Consider the following 21,549-nt stretch of genomic DNA (forward strand, 5'->3'; position numbering starts at 1 on the left):
ATAGAAGGCAGGAGGAATTCTGGTCCCTTAAAGAGTAAAAGGGCGTCTGGGGGCCCAGATTCCTGGGTCCCGAGGAAAGAGAAGGCGGGGGACGGGGGGCGGGGGGTGCGGGGCGTGCAGGACTCCTGGAGCTGAGGGGGGCGAGGGCCGGGGCCCTGCGGTCTTGGGTGGGAGAGGGGGAGAGGCTGGGTGCCTAGAATCATGTGTCCTGACAAAAAAGGTGACTGAACCCAAACTCCTGGATCCCTAGGTAGGACAGGGCTGAGATCTCAGAATCCTGGGTTCGGATGAAGTTGGGGGCTGGGGACTGAGGTTCTTGGGCCTCGAAAGAGCGTAGGTTTGAACCTGGACTCCGGAGTCTGAGGGAGAAGGGGCCTCTGGGCCAGATTACGGATCCAGAGATTGGAGGGTAGGGGGCTGTTGAGCTTGGTATAGGTGGCTGAGTCTGAGAAGTACAGCTAGGGAAACTGAGGCTTGTTAACTAGTTAACTTGCCCAAACTCACAAGCTAGATCGGGACAGACTGACTTTAGAGATCATCGTTTTATATACCCGTAAACTCTGCCCTGAAGTCAGCACTTGTTGCCAGAACTTAGATTTAATCTCGTTCCATGTGGTTGAAAAGCTTCTTCTCCATCAAATCACAGATCCTGATCTGTTCTTCCAAACGTCTCTAAAAGAAGCCATGGGAGCCTGTCATTTCCAGGTTTTACTATTCCTCTTTCTCCTAGGAGCCCCGACCTTGATCTGTATGTATTGGGGATATGGGGGGAGAGCGGCTGGGTCACGGAGGATGGATTTCTGGTGAAAAAGGAGTGGTTTGGGGCCCCACGGAGAAGGGCAAGCGCTTATCTTTATCTCATTTTCTCCCCAGTAGCACAAAAATTGCGTTGTCAAAAGAGTACATTCGTGGGTTTAGAAGCAGATCCAGTAGAGACATTTAACTGGACCACAGACAAAGTTGAGACTTGTGACAATGGGGCATTGTGCCAGGAAACCGTGCTGTTGATTAAAGCTGGTAAAATGAGAAAGAGGCACTTGGGCTGGCGGGACGGGGCAGGGAGGAAGGGGATTATGTCCATGTTAATGCGGTTACCCCTCCCCAGGCCAAACATTAGCCCCCACCCCCCATCCACTTTCCTCCCCTCTTGTCTCACAGCAGGGACCAAGACAGCAATTTTGGCCACTAAGGGCTGCAGCTCAGACGGGGCACCGGCAATAACGTTTATCCAGCACACGCCAGCCCCTGGCCTAGTCGCAATCTCCTACAGTAACTACTGTGAAGATTCCTTCTGCAACAACAAAGAGGACTTATATGAGTTATGGAGGACAGAAGAGATTGACGGTACCCTGGGAGGGGAGAGATGGGTGCTGAGAGAAGCTCTATACACCCCTGAAAAACCGGGAGGTCTTCCTTGTTTGTGTTCTTACTCAGCTTAGGTCCAAGTGGGCCATACACAAAAGGACCTCAGACCTTTGGCTTGTCTTTCTTTTTCTTTTTTTTTTTTTTAATTAGAAAAATTTTTTTTTTTATTTTTATTTTTTAAAGAAACTGCAACCTATTTTATTTATTTATTTATTTTTGGCTGTGTTGGGTCCTCGTTTCTGTGCGAGGGCTTCCCCCAGCTGCGGCAAGCGGGGGCCACTCTTCATCGCGGTGCGCGGGCCTCTCACTGTCGCGGCCTCTCTTGTTGCGGAGCGCAGGCTCAGTAGTTGTGGCTCACGGGCCCAGTTGCTCCGCGGCATGTGGGATCTTCCCAGACCAGGGCTGGAACCCGTGTCCCCTGCATTGGCAGGCAGACTCTCAACCACTGCACCACCAGGGAAGCCCCCTTGTCTTTCTTTCTCTAAATTGTTACCTTGAGGTCTGGAAACGCTGCTCCGAGCAGAGGGACATCAGTGAAGGCTGGAGTGTAAATGGGGTTCATTAAGCAATACAGTGTCAGCGGAGGTTTCTGAGCAGGGTGATGGCATCATCAATCTAACAAGCATTGCTTCCCCCTTGCCGCATGGCCACAGCCCAGTTCCCCCGTTGGTCCTCAAGGCCTATAGACATCTGGCTCCGCCTATCTTTTCAGCTCATTTCCTTCTCTTCCTTCTGTCATTTATTGTATTCTGGTTGGGGCTAGGATTCAAAATATTTAACAGTGGAGATGGTACTGACCAATCAGAATGGACGCTGGCTATAAAAAACAGTCCAGTCCCACCTGTGCCTACCAGCTGCCTATCAACACCACAGTTTCTCACAATTCTCCATCCACCAAGCCGCCTCACACCTCCAGGCCTTCGTCCTTGCTGTTTCCCTTGCTCCCCTCCCCCACTCCCCCTCCCCCATTTTCACATAGCTAACCTCTGTTCTTCCTCCATCTCGACTCAGGCGTCTCCTCTGGGAAAATACCTAACCAAATTATTTTAGGTACTTAGGTCCTCCTCCATTTCTTTGCCACTAGACCTTGGACACAATGCCTACTGAATTGTATGGTAGTTAATTACTTACATGTCTGTCTCCTTCAAGGCAGTGATCCTAGATGGCAGGAACTGTGTCCTTTTCATATCTGTATCTCCACACCTGAGCACAGAGTTTGGAAGTCATGTTGGATGGGGTTCTGACAGCACAGAAATCAGTTGGAGAGGGGTGGGGAGGTGGTAGTAATAGTCCTTGAGTAGAGAGGCATCAGCAGGAAAGACTTGAGGAAGAGAAGGCATCAAGGGGGGGCAACTCGAGAGGCGGGACACGCCCTTACTTGTCCCTCTCTCTCCCCCTTCAGCTCCCAGAGGGTCAACAGCCCTCCGCTGCCCAACTTGTCTGGCTTTGGGGTCCTGTTTGAATGCTCCTTCTCTTCCCTGCCCCAACGATACAAATCGATGCTATCAAGGAAAACTTCAGGTCACTGGAGGTAAACTGAACATCTGATGGTTTCAGAGGCTGGAAAACCAGACATCTGAGTGTAGCCCAAGAGGTTCTGACACTCAGGGTTCCAGGAATGAGGGAGGACTGGACTCCTCTCTGATTTCCTAAAACATCTATGTGTCTCCCCATCCTTTCTTGTTCCACAGGAGACCTCAGTGCACCTTTGGAGATCAAAGGCTGTACATCCGCAGATGGTTGCAGGCTGATGTCTGGGATCTTTATAATAGGGCCCCTGTGGGTGAAGGAAACGTGTCCACTCAGGTCTGTCTCTCCCCGAAAGGTTGAAAGTGGGGCCACATGGCTTCACACTTCAGTTTGGAGGTTAGAGCTACTGCTGCCGCTGTTGCTGCAACCGCTTGTCCGTTGAGTAGGTGCTTCTGGTCCCGGGTCACTGGACATCTCTTTTGAGTGGTCATCAGCAAGTTGAGCAGGTGGAAGTTTGAAGAACAGTTCCAGTGGATGTATTTGACATTTCCAATAAAGTTTCTGCTGTGACTTGTGTATGCCTCAAAACTAGAAGTGGCATTACTGAGCTAAAAGGGCCCTTAAAATTCATCTTCTCCAACCTACACATTTTGCAGAAAGGGAATCAAAGATCTCGAAAACTTTAATGAATTTCTCACGCTTACATAGCTATGGGCAGAGCTAGGACCAGAACTCTGATGTTTTGACCTAAAGTCTGGTTTTCCTTTCACTCTAATAGGTGTCCTTCTCTTGCTAGCTGGACAAGAGGCTAATGTTGTCCTCCTCCAGAACGCTCCCTACCCAATTGTAAGGACAACGTCACCTGCTTTGGGGTTCTAATATCTCCCTGGGAGGTGTGGCAGAATGAGAAAAATCAGACTCTAAATTCTTCAATTATAGTGGCCCCATCTCCCTCTATCCTGTTTGTCCCTTGCCCACTTTACATCATTCCTTCCCATCTCTGCTGACTGCTTAATGCCTCCTCAGTGGACAGAAAGAACTTAGGAGGGACCTGGGGCTCAGTAGGGTCTGATGAATGTTGGTGTAAAACTATTGGGTGGGGAGATTCTTTTTTCACATTCTTATGCTTATTTATTTAACTTATTACTCAAGAATACATAAAGTCTATGTTACTGTAAAAGACTCCAGTGATATAGGAGCTGTATAGAGCAAAGTAAAAGGTAGAGTAAAGGGGAACAGACTTTTTTTCATTTTTTTAAAAAACAGCCTTATTGAGGCTTAATTGACATACAATAAACTGCACTGGGAGTGGGAGGAGAGACTTTTAATACAAACTGTTGACCCCTCCCACAAAGGACAGGGGAGTCTGATCACAGTATAGTCCAGCCAAGTTCTTTCTAGAAAGTTCTCTAGTTCTTACTAACTCTTTGAGTTAAAGGCCCACTCCAGGCATCTTTGTTCCCAGGCATCCAGTTCTCCATTGTGTCAGTTTGGTGAATCTCTCTAAAGAGGGAGAGGAAACACCAACAAATAAAACTTTAACTTAATGAGGGGACATATAAATTTGGGAAATTACAAGCATTCAGAGCCTTGACTGGTAAGTACTATTTGGGGTAAAACACAAAATCAAAAACAAAAAACGAACCGAAAAAGCCAAGTAGCTGTTTCCCATAGGACACTGGCTTCTTGCACTGAAGACAGTTGCAGGAGACACTCCTGACTAAATGGAGGAGAGCCACAATTTTCAAAAATTTGGCCTGTGAATTGTTATGGTATTTTTAAAATTATATCTATCATATGCCAAAGAGCTTCATGCAGCATGTACAAATTTCTTAGTCCACAAACTCAAGTGTGCCAACTTTCTTAATTTTTAAATATATAATATAAACTATTTAAATATATTATTTCTTTTTATGATAATTTTGTTTTTAAAAATTTCTTTTTATGATAATTTTGTTTATAACAATCTCCCATTCTACCTAGTGGTAGGTAGAAACTTAACCAATCTGAGTAAACTCGGTCACGTCAGGGTTTTCTCAGTCATTTCAGATCTAAGTTCAGTCAATTCAGGGCTTGTTTTCCTTTCCACTCTCCTCACCCAGGGCTTTGCTGTAGTGCTGGTGGGCAGGAGGTGACTGTCTAGTTCTCACCTCTCATCCTGCTTATGTCCAGGTTCTTACTGATGCCTGGTTCTCAGCTTCCATTCCTGCTGGCTTCCACTGGGAAATCTTCAACCCTGTCTGGGGATTCATGGGCTCCACGCAGGCCCTGTAAGCTCTGCCATCCCTCTTAGCGACTTCGGGGCCTCTTCCAACTGCTCTCAAATAATCTAAAGCAGCCTAGGAATCCCATATAGGTGATGAAATTCCTGAAGATCTGGAGAAAAGATCCTTTCATAGAGACTTGCTTTCTCCCAAGGTACTTGAGAACGAGATGCGGCCTAGACCCTGCAATTTATCACCCAGCATACACAGACCACTATCACACATTCTTCTCAAATCTACTTTTTCTTTTTCCAACAATCATGCCATAGGAATTCCCTGGCGGTCCAGTGATTGGGACTCTGCACTCTCAATGCCGAGGGCCCAGGGCTGGGGTTCAATCCCTGGTCGGGGAACTGAGATCCCACAACAAACAAAACAATCATGCCATAAAGCCTTCATTCTTAGACTGAAACTTAAAAATTCCAAGTCTAACAAGTCAAAAGTTGGGCCTTTGGAATTACATCAACTTCAATTTACATAGCCTACTCTGAAATTTCAGGGCTGAACATGAAGGTATTTCTGGCTTTTTGCATATCTAGGGTAATAGGCCTACTGACTGACTGGAGGAGAAGGGGCAAGAGAATTAGTACAAAGAATGGGGGCGTGGGGAGATAACAGTAATAGCATAATATCACCCTGCCGTACATGTGCTTCACCCACCCGGATTTAGCCTCCCATCATCACACATGATATTCATTGCTCCCTCCAGGGCTGTGTTCACGTCCTTTCCTCCCTGAAATTCCATTTCCTCTTCCCATCTACCCACCCCAGAGGACCCCACTAGACATCTCACCGCCAACTCCAGCAGACCTTTCCGGACTTCTCTGGCACCCACTGATCTCCTTCAGCATAGCCCCAGCACATCTGCCAGCCTTCCTTCAATATTTTACAGTTTCCCACACGACGTATAATCTCCCCTGTCAAGGTAGCAGCACTTCAGGGACAGGCATTATTTCCAACAGCTTTACAACTTAACAGCACCCATAAGATGTGACTGGCAACTTGAGGTTATGGGTCTTCTGCTTATTGAAGTGAACCAAACTCCACTACACATGCACACACACCCCTCTCCAACAACAAAACTAACCACCATCAACTGCAGCCGATTACCTGAAACTTGATGCTGATGTGAAAAAAAAAAGTAAGTTCTAGAGAGTAGACAAGAAAAGAGGTAGAAGTCTAAGAAGGATGGGCACTGCAGAAAGTAAGAATTTGAAAATTCCTCTCTTTTGTCAATGCTGTTATAGTGGCCAGGTGGGCACATCCTCGTTTGGGGCAGGGATGTCAGAGTGGGAGATGAGTTTTTTTTTAGTTTTTTTGTTTATTTATTTATTTTGGCTGCATTGGGTCTTCATTGCTGCACGCGGGCTTTGTCTAGTTGTGGCGAGCAGGGACTATTCTTCGTTGCGGTATGTGGGCTTCTCATTGCAGTGGCTTCTCTTGTTGTGGAGCACGGGCTCTAGGCGCGTAGGCTTCAGTAGTTGTGGCACGTGGGCTCAGTAGTTGTGGCGCACGGGCTTAGTTGCTCCGCGGCTTGTGGGATCTTCCCGGACCAGGGCTTGAACCCGCGTCCCCTGCATTGGCAGGCGGATTCTTAACCACTGCGCCATCAGGGAAGCCCTGCATTATGTTTTTTTAAAAAGTAAGAAATTTCCATTGCAGCGAAATATCACTTGTATAAATTAAACAAGGCACGGAGTTCCCTGGTGGCCTAGTGGTTAGGATTCGGGGCCTTCGCTGCTGTGGCCCGGGTTCAATCCCTGGTCGAGGAACTGAGATCCTGCAAGCCACGTGTGGCCAAAAACAATTTTGGCATGGCCAAAAAAATTAATTAATTAATTAATTGAACAACGCTACAGTCAGAATACAGAACAGTTTCTTCATCTCAAAAACTCTCTTGTTCTGCACCTTTGTAATCACATCCTCCCTCATCCAAGTCCTTGACAACCACTGATCTGTTCTCTGATCACTATAGATTTGTCTTTCCAAAAAAAGTCATAGAAATGGATTCATACAGAATGGAACTTTTTGAAACCAACTACTTTCACTCAGCATGATGGCTCTGAGATTCATCCATGTTGTGTATATCAACAGCTTGTTCCTTTTAATTGAGAAATATTATTACATTGTATGGACATACCACTGTTTGTTTATCCATTAACTCATTGAAGACGTCTGGGTTGTTTCTAGTTTGGGGCAGTTATAAAGTAAACATTTGTGTACAAGTGTTTGCTGTAAACATTTGGGTACAAGTTTTTATGTAAACATAAAATTGTATTTCTCTAGGGTAAATACTTAGGAGTAGGATTGCTGGGTCATATGGCGAGAGTGTGTTTAACTTTACAAGAAACTGAGAAACTGTTTTCCAGAGTGCTTGTATCATTTTTTTATTCCCACTAGCAATGGATGAGAATTCTAGTTTTGCAGTTTTCAGGATACAGGTCCTGAACATATGTTGTTAGAGTCATAGTTATTTCACCTTTACGGGGCTATTGTAAATGGTACTTTTAAATTTCAGTTTTCAATTTTTCATTGCTGGTATAGAAAGTAAGTGCAATTGATTTTTGTGTGTTGAATCTGGCTAAACTCATTTATTAGTTCTAGGAGCTTTTTTGTGGGCTCCATGAGATTTTCTAAGTAGACAATCATGTCATGTGCAAACAGGGACAGTTTTTTTTTCTTTCCAGCATGTCGACCTTTTATTTCTTTTCTTTTCTTATTGTAGTGGTTAGGACTTCTAGTACAATGAATAAAAGTAGTGAGAGTGGACACTTTGCTTTGTTCCCAGTGTTAGGAAATTTCTTAAAAAATTAAACATACACTTGCCATAGGATTCTGCCATTCCTTTCCCAGGTACTACCCAAAAGAAACAAAAGCATATGTCCACACAAAGATTTTTATACAAATATTCATAACAGCTTTATTTATAATAGCCAAAAACTGGAAACAACTCAAATGCCCATCAACAGTGTAAAAATAAATAAATTATGACATGTCTTCATGATGGAAAACTACTCAGTAAAAAAAGGAATGAACTATTGATGCATACAGCCACGTGGATGAATCTTAAAATAATTATCCTGAATGAAAGAAGCTAGACAAAAAGGAGTCCATACTGTATGACTGCACTTATATTAAACTTCAGAGAACGAAAGTTAAATCTACAGTGACAGAAAGCAGATCTGTGGTTATCTAGAATGGAGAAGGAGGGGGGAATAGATTACAAAGGAGAACAAAGAAACTTTTGGAGTGATGGATACATTCATTATCTTGGCTGTGGTAATGGTGAGGTTTCTGGGGTGGTCACATATGTCAAAAATCATCAAATTGTACCCTTTAAATATGTGCAGTGTACTATATGTCAATTATACCTCAATGAAGCTGTAAAAAAAAAAGCACAAACTGATAACACTTTTCCTGTTTTTCAGTATTACCTTAAATTACCTTTTCTTGATAAAATTGGAGTAGAGATGGAGGAGAGAATTATTATACTGAGAAAACTAATTTTGTGCTTGGTGGTCTGCCAGACTCCAATCCATCCCATCTGTTCCTGCTGTCACCAGTAAATCAACTGGCTTCTTGTGGACACAGTAAGATCTCTCTGTCTTTGACAGATATTCTCCTCCACCTCCCAACTCCCTGACCCAGGATTTGCCTCAGGAAGCTGCCATGGCTTGCCAGTCACCTATGAAGGGCTCTCTTCTATGGTAACCAGAGGGGCTCTCTTGTATCCATTTCCATTTCTCTGTTTTTGGGGGGTTTGTTTGTTCGTTTTGCCACACCCTGAGGCTTGTAGGATCTTTGTTCCCTGACCAGGGATTGAACTCGTGCCCCCTATAGTGGAAGTGCAGAGTCCTAACCACTGGACCGCAAGGGAATTCCCTTTCCATTTCTCTTTAATTTTCCAATATGTGACATTTTATAATGTCCAGATATTTCTTGGTGTTATTGCAGAAGTTAAGGTCTTCCATGTTCTCCCACATCCTAAGCCAAAATCAAAATCTCAATATGTGTGGTTTTTAAAAATAAATTTATTTATTTTTATTTTTATTTATTTTTGGCAGCATTGGGTCTTCATTGTGTGCAGGCTTTCTCTAGTTGCGGCGAGCGGGGGCTACTCTTCATTGCGGTGCGCGGGCTTCTCATTGCGGTGGCTTCTCTTGTTGCGGAGCACGGGCTCTAGGCACGCAGGCTTCAGTAGTTGTGGCTCGTGGGCTCAGTAGTTGTGGCTCACAGGCTCTAGAGTGCAGGCTCAGTAGTTGTGGCACACGGGCTTAGTTGCTCCGCTGCATGTAGGATCTTCCCGGACCAGGGTTCGAACCCGTGTCCCCTGCATTGGCAGGAGGATTCTTAACCACTGCGTCACCAGGGAAGCCCTCAATATGTGTTTTTAGCACGAGGAAGCTGAGTCTCTGGTCCTAGTCCAATATTACTCCCAACTGCTCTGATTTTATGCCTTCAGAATCAGACTCTATCACATGGTACCCTTCCTTGTTGTCAGCATCAACCAGTCCCTGTAAAAAGTCCCATCCTCAGTTGATAACTTCACCCTTGTCACTGCCTCCTCTCCATCCTTTCTCTTACTACCCAGTAGCTGGGTCTCCACCCTTAACCTTCTTGCCTCTAATGACTTTTTCTTTCTGTCTCCCTCCTTGTTGTCACAATGCCACTGAAATACTGTACCAACCGTGAAATCTCAATTAAATGCCTCTCCCATTAACAACTATAACATAAAGGAAGAGAGTAAAGGAATCTATACAATCATAAAGTTTCTACATTTCACTTGAAGTGGCAATAGTTAAGTATGAGTATTATATTATACTATATTATATGAGTATTATACTCTCTAGAACAACCGCTAAAAACACCATGGAAGACCAATTATTAAATTGTTAAAGACTAATCATCAGAAGAGATTAAAAATAGGGACTTCTCTGGTGGTTCTGTGGGTAAGACTCTGCGTTCCCAATGCAGGGGGCCCGGGGTCAATCCCTGGTCGGGCAACTAAGGAGGTCGCATGCCACAACTGAGAAAGCTGCATGCCATAACTAAAGATCCTGAGTGCCACAACTAAGACCCGGAGCAGCCAAAATACATAAATAAATAAATAAATAATATTTTTAAAAAATAAAAATAAAAAAATAAAAACATGAACCAACTATATGGTGTCTACAAGATAATCATTGCAAATACAATGATACAGGTAGGTTAAAAATAAAATGATACAAAAATAAAAAATAAAAAATAAATAAAATGATACACTTCTACTTCTGCTCCAAATGGAGTAACAGGGACTAAATTTATCCTCCTACATGAAACAAACAAAAACTAGACAAAATACATTGTTTTCAAGACACCTGACATCAAGCAACAAAGGGCAGTAATTCCTGAGAGATGGGAAAGGAATCAAGGCAAACCCTGTGATGACACCAGCTTTTTATCTTGAGAGAATTTCCAGTCCCTAGCACAGGGAAAGAGAACTCAGGTGGAGCCTGGCACCCTGTCTGAGCCAAGGATAATCCAGATCTCAGAGTCTGAGGAAATCAAGGCAGCTTGAGTTCACAGGCCAGAACACCAGCGAGAGGAGGGCAGCACAGAGAGAGAACTCTGGAGATCTGCAGAGGAGTGTTGACCATCACATATGGGTGAGGAAACTACCAGGACTGGGGTAAAAACAATCTGAAAGGATTAGAGGTCAGGCCTGGCCCTCACATCAGGCAGGGAATAACGACTGTTCCCATCAGCCAGAATGGAAATATTCATAACTTACGGGGCGCTGGACACAGGAAGGTCTTGCCTCGGTAGTGGCAATAATTAGCCCCAGATGAGCACTGCTCCAGACCTGCCTAACAAAACATAAAAGCAAGACCAAAAGGATCCAACTGTTTCCAAAAAGCTAAACTGAATTTGATAACAAAACTCAATAATATGTATAGGTAGACAAAAAATATCCAGCACCAAACAAGGTAAAACTCACCATGTCCATGCTATTAGTTCGAAGAAAGTTAGAATGGCTATTTTAATATAAGACAAAGCGTAATTCACATCAAAGAACACTATCAAGGATAAAGATCATCTCATATGAACAACAAGTCAGTTCATCAAGAGGATACAACTATTAAACATGGATGCCCTCAATAATAGAATTTCAAATCTGTGAAACAAAAACTGAAGGAATTGCAGAGTGAAACATAAATCCTCAATTATAGTTCAGGATTTCAATTCTCTGCTCTCGGTAACTGATAGAACAAGCAGAGAGAAGATCAGCAAGTATATAATAGAACTGGATAACACTATCAACCAATGTGACATAATTGATACATGTAGAACATTGCACTCTACAAGAGCAGAATACAAATTCTTTTCAAGTATACATGGAACATTTATCAAGATAGGCCATATTCTGGACCAAAAATTTAGTCACAGTAAATTTGGCAGGATTCAGGTCATAGAAATTATTCTCATACCACGATGGAATTATATTAAAAACCAATAACAGGGACTTCCCTGGCGGTGAGTGGTTAGGACTCTGCACTTCCGCTGCAGGGGGCATGAGTTCGATCCCTGGTCAGGGAACTAAGATCCCAGAAGCTGCTCAGCAAAGCAAAAAAATAAAATACAATAGAAAAGAAGAAAAAATCAATAACAGGTCCAATCCAGTTCCATCTGGTTCTCCCACCACCCTCCCACCACCCTACTTGGCCAAGGGTCCCAGCAGCTTGGGTGGTGGGAGGAGCACAGGGGCCAGGCAGCCCATCTTGGGAAGGATCTCAGCGTGCCCTTCAGGTAGGCACGGGGCACCCACCCTCCCCACAGCCATGATGCCCAAGACTATGAAGGAGGAGCCCAGGAGGAGATGGGAGGGCTGGTCTGCTAAACCTGCTGCTGCAAAAGTGGAAAGGAAGTCAAAAAGGTGGCAGGAAAAAAAAAAAAAAGTGCAAACAAAAGGGAAAAGGGGAACAGAGAGAAAACAGGCTGAAGTACCTAACCAAGAAACTAAAGATTTACCTGCAGAAAGTGGAGAAACTAAAAACAAGGAGAATCCAGGCTCTGATGAAGAAGGAGAAAAAGAAGTCTGATTAATATCATATACCATGCCTTATCAGTGGTCCCTGTTTCCCTTCTTGTACAGTCCAGAGGAATACTTTTTTCAACTCCTTTGTAAATGCAAGTTTTTAGTAGCTCTAGAAACATTTTTAAGAAAGAGGAATCCCGGGATTCCCTGGTGGCGCAGTGGTTAAGAATCCGCCTGCCAATGCGGGGGACACGGGTTCGAGCCCGGGTCCGGGAAGATCCCACATGCCGCGGAGCAAATAAACCCGTAAGCCACAACTACTGAAGCCCGCGCACCTAGAGCCCGAGCTCTGCAACAAGAGAAGCCACGGCAATGAGAAGCCCGCGCACCGGTAGCTCCCACCCGCTGCAACCAGAGAAAAGTCCGCATGCAGCAACAAAGACCCAACGCAGCCAAAAAAAGAAAGAGGAATCCTACCTCATCCCATTTGTTAAGTGTAGTTTTTTTAAAAGCGTACAATCATTTGCTAGTTGTTTTTTGTTTGCTTGTTTGTTTGGTTTTGGTACAACCAGAAAATAGTGGGATATGGAATACAGGAGATTTAACTGTCTTGGGTGTACTTTTTACATCCTTTAATACAAACCATATTAAATGCAATTTGGAGTCATAGTCATGCATTTAATATGACTTGAACATTTTAAATTACTTCTATTCCTGTGTTGGCACCTGTGAATTTAATTTTGCCTCATTCAAGCCCAGCTAGTAACTTATATATTACTTTTCTAGAATATCTGGGTTTTTTTAAAGGGCAACATGCCTTTTGAAAAACATCAGAGGGCCAAGTATGTGCCAGGTTCTGCCCTCAGGACTGATGCCAGGGCAAAGAGCCCGGTCCAACTTGTCCTTCCAAAGATTACATTCCCCTGGGGAAGATGGACAATTTAAGTGCAAGTAGGGAGCGAAAAAACTGGCAGGACATGACCAGAGAGCCTCATATTGAGGAGTCAGAATATATCTCCAGAAAGAAATAATCAGGAAAGACAAATAATTTATTTTTTTAATATTTTAATTTTATTGAAGTATAATTGATTTACAATGTTGTGTTAGTTTCTGATGCACAGCAAAGTGATTCAATTATATATATATATTCTTTTTCATATTCTTTTCCATCGTGGTTTATTACAGGACATTGAATATCGTTCCCTGTGCTATGCAGTGGGACCTTGTTGTTCATCTATTTTATATATAGTAATTTGTATCTGCTAATCCCAAACTCCTAATTTATCCCTCCCCCACCCCCTTTCCCCTTTGGTAACCAGAAGTTTGTTTTCTATGTTTGTGACTCTGTTTCTGTTTCCCAAAGTGGGTGTGAGTGGGTCTTGATCAAAGAAATGTTCACATATTGAGGGCTGGGGAAGTCCTTCTGGCTCACACATGAGTTAACTTGAATTTTTTGCTAACTACAACAGCCTGTTTGTGGCCTATCAAACATACATTGTACATCTGCTTTAATTATTAAAGATAAGGGTGCATTGACCAGAAGTAAAGACTGTCCATGTTAAAAATAAAGATTAAATGCCTCCATTCCTGGGATGCCAATGCTGATACTCCTTCTACAAGACTCCCTTCCCAGGGGCCCAGGCCATACTGACTTGCTGTGTATGTGCTGACTGGTTTTTCTTGAAACCTTGAAGAAATGTACCCCTAACTTGTTTCATATTCTTTGTTCTGACACTATATAAAACTGTGCTGAAAACCGTGCTTCTCCAGAGCGGTTCCTCAGAGTTATCTGAGAGAGGCTGTCTCCTGGGCTATAGTCCTCAGTTTGGCTCGAATAAAACTCTTTTCTATTCCTATTGCAGATTGTTTATTGATTATTTTCATTGACAGTCTTAAATAACAAATCCACTCTAACAGTCCAGTCTCCCTAAGCCTCTGAATTCCTTCCTCTGCATTAAACCAAGGGAAGTAGGGCATTTCCAATTTGTTCACAATGGGCCATTTTTTGGTCCATGTTTCAGCCAATCAACCAACTAAACTGTTCGAGCCCTTTCTAACTCCCTGAGCTGCAATATTAAAAGCAGAATCTCTGCGTAGAGAGCCTGTACCAGTAAATTTTACCTGATCCAACTTTAGGTTCCTTCCACCACTATCCGCCACACTTAGTATCCATTCCCACACGTTTCCCAGATTCCTATCTGAATAAATGATAAAAGTCAAGGAGTTCCTTTGGAGGACCGTGCATCTCCTCATTTCCCACACCTTTAGGGGCCTGCTGGGACTTGAGTCTAGTAACAATAGGTCTAGAAGCAAAGAGGGGTGGTGGGAGTGGACCCCGAGGAGAATCAGCATCGTCTTGCAGGGTTACCATGTGCTCAGGTGATGCAGGGTTAATCCCTTCAGACCAGGTGGAAAGGCCTACATCACTGTGGGTGGAAGTACCACTCTGTGTTGGGAGGCCACCACCACTGGGGGTTGGAAGGCCACTTCTGCTGGACTGGAGCGGGGGAAGCTTCCACCGGGGGTGGGAAAACCTCATCCAATGGCAAAGAAGACATATCACAACTTAGGGGCTCAATGTTTCCACCTTCATCAGAGTCTTCCCACAGGTCCCCATTCCAACTTACAGGATCCCAACTCCCTCAATCAGTGCCCTCATTTAACAGTAGACAGGGACTTTCCTGGCAGTCCAGGGGTTAAGACTCTGCGCTCCCACTGAAGGGGGCCTGGGTTTGATCCCTGGTCGGCGAACTAAGATCCCGCATGCCGCGGGGCGAGGCCAAAAACAAAACAAAAAACAGTAGACACCCTGAGAATCTGAGGGTTCAACTTGCATTGCGATCAAGTTGCCAAATCAGCCAATGGCAGGATGGGGTTCTATGTTTGACTTTTAGCAATTTCAGCCCTGCAGCTATAGGAGATCAGGGTCAAGAAACTCAGGTCATTTAGGCAGCAGTTGGGCTAAAAGTTTGAACTCCTGAACTCATCTTTTACGACTGGGAAGTCATTAGTGTCTTTTTTTTACCCCCACCCCCACCCCTCCCCGCACCGCAGGGCTTGTGGGATCTTAGTTCCCCGACCAGGCATTGAACCCGTGCCCCCTGCAGTGGAAGCGCAGAATCCCAACTGGACCGCCAAGGAATTCCCCATTCGTGTCTTTAAATCTAATCCGATCAGAGAGCCAATTCCAAGAACCTCAGAACCAATTCAGAAAACTCATCCTTAACATGTTGTTCATTTAGAACCATTCTCAGCACAAAAATCTGTATTAGCCAGGGTTCTCCAGAAACAATAGGATATAGAGAGAGATATAAGAAAAGATTTTTATAGGAATTGGAGGTGGAGAAGTCCCACAATCTGCTATCCGCGAATCGGAGAACCAGGAAAGCCAGTGGTGTAAGTCTTGTTCTGAATTTGAAATCTGGAGCACCAAGACCAATGATGACCAAGCGCAGGAGAAGAGGGATGTCTCAGCTCAAGCAGAGAGTGAACTCGCCCTTCTTCTGCCTTTTGATTCTATGCAGACCCTCAAGGGATTGAATGATGCCCATCCATACTGGTGAGGGCCATCTTCCTTCCTCAATCTACTGACTCATATGCTAATATCTTCTGGAGACATCCTCAGAGACAAACCCCGAAATAATGTTTTACCAGCTCTCTTGGCGTCCCTTACCCCAGTCAAGTTAACACATAAAATTTAAAATCACACAGGCCTAGAAAGGTGGGGTAAGGGATAAATTAGGAGTTTGGGATGAACGTATACACACTTCTATACATAAAATAGATAATCAACACAGACCTACTGTATAGCCCAGGAAACTTTACTCAATATTCTGTAATAACCTATAAGGGAAAAGAATCTGAAAAAGAATGGTTATATGTATATGTATAACTGAATCACTTTGCTGTACACCTGAAACTAACACAACATTGTAAATCAACTATACTCCAATATAAAATACAAATTTTAAAAATTAATAAAAAATAAAATAAACTCATACAGGCCTAAAAGGCAGCCAGCAAGGCTTCATTTTAAGGAGTGCTCTGGGATAGATAGGTGAGAACCTTGAAATGCCTATTCCCTCAACAGGCCCAAAGATTCCTCAAAGACCCCATTCAGTGAACGCATGATGGCTGGTTATCTCCTCGGGGAAAACATTACTACATAGCTTTCCAAGACCCAGGATGTGTTCATCAGAGAACTAGAAGGGAGGAGACTTATAAATGGACCCATGGATTTGCACCGGTGGTGAGCTGGTGTTCTCAGAGCACCTACTGTGTAAAGAGTCCCCACACCAGCTTAAAGCTCCTCAGAGACACAACTCACATTGCCCTGTAAGGAACGGATTGTGATGTGCATTTTGCAAGTGAGGAAATGGAGGCTCAGAGCAAGGGAAGCATTGGGTGGGGAAGCCACGTGGGGCAGATAAATATGGTTGAGTGTGAAACATGGCAGGGGATCTTCCTCTCTGAAAAGGTCCACTAGGCTGAGTGGCTTCAACAGCCGGCTGTGCCCTAACTCACCCTGTGCCTTGAGGAGCTCTCTGAGCTTCGGTTTCTTCCTCCTTCACATGGAGACCCGCACAGCTGCCTTATGGGGTTGCTCTGAGGCTCCAACAGGCCAGCTGGTTGGGCCTTGAGCCTGGTGCTGAGTCTGCAGTCAGGAAACCAGGTGAGACGGATGCTGGGGAAAACCCCGTGAGAGAAGATGGTCCTTTTCATCTTTCCCTCTCCTCTTTGCCTTGTCATAGGAGGCTGGAACTGACAAGGATCTTGCAAACGATTTGGCCTCATTTTACTTTATTATTTATGTATTTGGCCACTGCCACCCAGTTTGCAGGATCTGAGTTCCTCAACCAGGGATCGAACCCATGCCCCCTGCAGTGGAAGTGCGGAGCCCTAACCAGGGGACCTTGGTCTCATTTTAAATGCATTTCAAACTATTGAGGCTCGGAGACATTAAACTGCCAGCCAATGTCCTGTACATTCCATGTGAGAGATAAACTTGCACTGCATGCTCTCAGGCTGAGGAATGCACAAGCACCGTCCCGGCGAGGTTGATTCTTATCAGCTTGAAGGGGTGTCAGGGTAACGGGTTATATAAGAAACAGACTGACGTTTGTCAGTCACAGGAAAGCAAGCTGCCATGGCACCGCGTTTGGGGATCTTTCTGATTTGGGCTGGCGCGTCTGTATTTCTACAACTGGACCCTGTGAATGGAGGTGAGAGAGGGGAGATGGGCTAGAACTGGTGTGAAACAGCCTGCCCCAGACATGGATTGATGTGTAAAACTAATGATAATAATAATAGCGGTGACAAATACGTTTGCCATTCCTTGAGTATATCCCAAGGGCTTCACATTTTATTTAATTTTCATGCAACTTCTATGAAATTTAAACCCAGGTGAGTTTGGCACCAAAGCCAAAGGCCTTATTGACTAACAACCCTCATGACCCCTGCCTCATTGCTAAATATCCATTCCAATCTCCCAGACCTGGGCAGCCTACACCCAGGGTTGGTTACGTTGTTCAAATTAAGAGTTTTTGATGTATGTAGAGTTTACTGTTTGAAATGACAGGGACAGTGTGGTCTCAGGGCAGGTCCTGTGAACAGTGTGCTATAGCCGAGTCTCAGCTTTACTGTTGAATTCACGTGTGTCAGTAGGAGAGCAATGAGGATGTGTCAGATTCTCCACTCATCTCTTCTGTTTAGCCCTCTAGTCATTGAGTCTATCTGTTCAGGGTTAACAATGACTTCAAAATATAAAAGAAAATAAAAGTTAGAGATGCAGGGCAGGTCCTACTGCAGATTGTATTCTGGTTGTGCCCCTGCTTTGTTCTCACTCCCCCTGCATCCATCTCCTCTGCTTTTCTTCCAGATCAGCAGCTGTCTGAGAACACCACTGTTTCTTTCGCAGTTACTCCAGGTAATCAACATTGGAAGAGGATGACAACAAAGCAGCAATCAAATGCAACAAACTAATATGTGCGGCGTGGTAACTGTGACCGGGATTCTCCAAAGGTACTTTACACGCATGAGGTAACTTCACCCTCTCAGGAGGAGGCATGTGTGCACATTCCCCAAGGTGGCACCCCTACAGAGCATCAAGGGTGAGCATTCTGTAGATGGGGGGGCTGGAATCTGAACCCAGGGTCAGGACTTCAGAGCTGGTGCCACACGCTAAGGTAGAAACTGCCCAAAGTTAAAGAACCCTTCCTAGTCCCTGAGGGAGGGACCACACCATATTTACCTTGACATCCCTGATGCTTAGCAGGGGGTCTGTACAGGGCAGGCCCTTGGGGATGATGGGCTAGCTTGAACAGAGACTTTGTCAGAGTTACTGCAGAGATCATGAAACCCTGAGAGCTGAAGAAGCGAACAATGCCTTTCTTCGTTCAGGTAATGGATGTGTTTTCCCATTCATCTATGGAGGGAAAACGTATTTTGATTGCGCTATCCGTGGTTCCATATTCCGTTGGTGTGCTCTAAATGTGGATTATATAGGAAGATGGAAATACTGTACTAGGAAAGGCAGGTGTGCAGTTTATCCTCATGTGAGGCGCACGTGGCTTCCCAGATGAAGGGGGAATGTCCATAACTGTCTCCTAGACGGAAGCCTCAGGCATCTCCTCACCCAGCTCCGTGTGTTCCATTCATGTCCATTTCTCTTGATAAGACTAAAAATAACCCTCCCACAATTAATGTTTTCATCCATTTCTTCTATCTTTCAGACCATGCCAAACGTACCTTTCCCTTTATCTATTGAGGCAAAATATACGAAAGTTGCACAAAAACTAGGAGTATTTTTTGGAGGCGTTGGTGCTCACTCTCTCCAAACTTGGACCAGGATAGAGCTTGGAGGTATTGCTAGCAATAAAAAAGGTAAGAGCGGCGCTTCCCTGGTGGCACAGTGGTTGAGAATCTGCCTGCCAATGCAGGGGACATGGGTTCGAGCCCTGGTCTGGGAAGATCCCACATGCCGCGGAGCAACTAGGCCCGTGAGCCACAATTACTGAGCCTGCGCGTCTGGAGCCTGTGCTCCGCAACAAGGGAGGCCGCGATAGTGAGAGGCCCGCGCACCGCGATGAAGAGTGGCTCCCGCTTGCCACAACTAGAGAAAGCCCTCGCACAGAAACGAAGACCCAACACAGCCAAAAATAAATAAATAAATAAATAAAATAAAAATAAAGGAATTCCTTTTTTTAAAAAAATGCAAAATACTCCATTATATTTAAAAAAAAAGGTAAGAGCGTCCGGGGAGGATGGGAAGAGACAGAGCTGGATAAAGAGGTGGGGTCAGGTGCCACAGTGAGAAGGAAGGATGAGGCAGGTGGAGAGATGGGATGAGGTAGAAATGTACAGGAGGAAGAGTGAGGGGCAGAGGCCCAGAGAGGAAGAAGAGGAGGGAGGGGAGAAAAGATGTAAAGAGAGGAAGCGACGAAGGCAAAAGGCAAAAGATGGAGAGAGGAGAGTCCGAGGGGGAAGAAGCAAGAGAGTTTGCAGGACGAGAAATGGAAGGAAGAGGATCTGGGAAGGATTAGTGGCAAGAGAAGGTGAGAGAGGGGCAGAGAGAGGACAGCACAGTCTTTGGAGCAGGCATGAGAGGGCAGGAGTCGACATGGGAAGAGCAGAAAGCAAAGGAGAAAGAGACCTCTGCCCTCCATGGGACTGACTGGAAAAACAAATAGACTCGTTAACACTGACCCCAAGACTGTGTTCAATTACTGTCCAGTGCATCCACCCGTGGCCTTGGGTGCAGTCAAGCCTTTGAAACCTCAGTGAAGAAAATCAAGAAATCTCAAGTGTGAAGGTGATGCTCTGAGTGACAGAGGTGAAATCCTTTCCCTGCATCTCCACCATGTTCCCCCTGTGTGGGGATCCAGTCAATAAACCACTTTCTCTGCAGGTGTGGTCTTTTTTTTTTTTTCCCCTACAAAGAAACCTATGTATCAAATGGGAGGGTCTCAGCGTGCTCAGGTTAATCAGTCAGGATGTTCTTGTCTTCCCTTCCCTTCCTCGGGGTCCTGATGGAACATCAATACACATCACACTAATAAAGATGTTAAAAAATTAAAAAAAAAAAAATACACATCACAATTGTCCTTCCTGGGGGCTTGATTGACAGCTGAAGGCTCAGTGCTGGGACTTGAGGTGAGGGTAGGAGGAGGGTCCCAGAGGGTATAGAGGGCTGGTCCTTGTCATAAAAGATTTGTCTTGTCCCGACTTAGCTGAGATTTTATTTCTTCCTGGAGCTATTCTCTGACTCCCCAGTATAAGGAGTCCCGTGTCTTTCCAGTTCATCCTTTCTTTACTTACAATTAAACTGTCCATTTTCCCTGGGGGACTGTAATTGGGGAGGACAGGACGGACTGCGTCTGCCCTGGCCTCAGTCCTAAGTACGGAATCCGACACATCCTTGGCATTTTTCAAAAGGACTAGTCTCCTTTTTTTAAAATTTTTATTTATTATTTATTTATTATTTATTTTTCGCTGTGTTGGGTCTTCGTTTCTGTGCGAGGGCTTTCTCTAGTTGCGGCAAGCGGGGGCCACTCTTCATCGCGGTGCGCGGGCCTCTCACTATCGTGGCCTCTCTTGTTGCGGAGCACAGGCTCCAGACGCGCAGGCTCAGTAGTCGCGGCTCACGGGCCTAGTTGCTCCGCGGCATGTGGGATCTTCCCAGACCAGGGCTCGAACCCGTGTCCCCTGCATTGGCAGGCAGACTCTCAACCACTGCGCCACCAGGGAAGCCCCGGACTAGTCTCCTTTTTAAAACAAACAGGAATTTTAGACGAATATCATTTCCCTCACTAACTGGGCCTGATTGAAAGACGGTTAAATTCACAGGTGTCAGAAATAATGAAGTGCCTCAAAGACTGATCACTAAATCTTATCCTCGTCAAAAACACCCACTGAGGGCTTCCCTGGTGGCGCAGTGGTTGAGAGTCTGCCTGCCGGTGCAGGGGACACGGGTTCGAGCCCTGGTCTGGGAGGATCCCGCATGCCGCGGAGCGGCTGGGCCCGTGAGCCACGGCTGCTGAGCCTGCGCGTCTGGAGCCTGTGCTCTGCAACAGGGGAGGCCGCGGTGATGGGAGGCCCGCGCACCGTGATGAAGAGTGGCCCCCACTTGACACAACTGGAGAAAGCCCTCGCAAAAACAACAACAACAAAAAAAAAACACCCAGTGCCTATCTAATAAATCCATGGGACCTGGTGGTGGACTTTCAGTCACCATCTGGGGAAGAGATACACAGACTTTTAATCACCGTACAGGAAGGAGGTACAATATTTGTCCTCTGTGATTTAAAGCCAGTAACGCAGAGCCTCACTTGAAACCAGGACATAAAAATAAATAAATATTTAAATTAAAAAAATTTAATAAAAATAAATAAATAAAAGGAAACCAGGACACTGTAAGGGCTATGCAGTTAATGGGGA

The 21,549-nt window shown here is 45.0% G+C and overlaps 2 protein-coding genes across 2 annotated transcripts; both read left to right on the plus strand.

The window, feature by feature from the left end:
- Nucleotides 1-201: 201 nt before the first annotated feature.
- On the plus strand, nucleotides 202-3,277 carry TEX101 (testis expressed 101). The gene is made up of 6 exons (XM_061172472.1): nucleotides 202-220; nucleotides 647-748; nucleotides 874-1,017; nucleotides 1,159-1,344; nucleotides 2,768-2,896; nucleotides 3,057-3,277. The coding sequence occupies exons 1-6, from the start codon at nucleotides 202-204 to the stop codon at nucleotides 3,275-3,277; spliced, it is 801 nt and encodes a 266-aa protein (XP_061028455.1).
- A 13,983-nt stretch (nucleotides 3,278-17,260) lies between these two features.
- LOC133077699 (seminal plasma protein A3-like) lies at nucleotides 17,261-18,985 on the plus strand. Its single transcript, XM_061172473.1, is given in 4 exon segments — nucleotides 17,261-17,336; nucleotides 17,993-18,040; nucleotides 18,514-18,645; nucleotides 18,846-18,985. Coding segments are annotated over 4 exon segments (396 nt in total).
- Nucleotides 18,986-21,549: the final 2,564 nt, after the last annotated feature.

Source organism: Eubalaena glacialis, chromosome 18, assembly GCF_028564815.1.
Source record: "Eubalaena glacialis isolate mEubGla1 chromosome 18, mEubGla1.1.hap2.+ XY, whole genome shotgun sequence".
NCBI lineage: Eukaryota > Metazoa > Chordata > Mammalia > Artiodactyla > Balaenidae > Eubalaena > Eubalaena glacialis.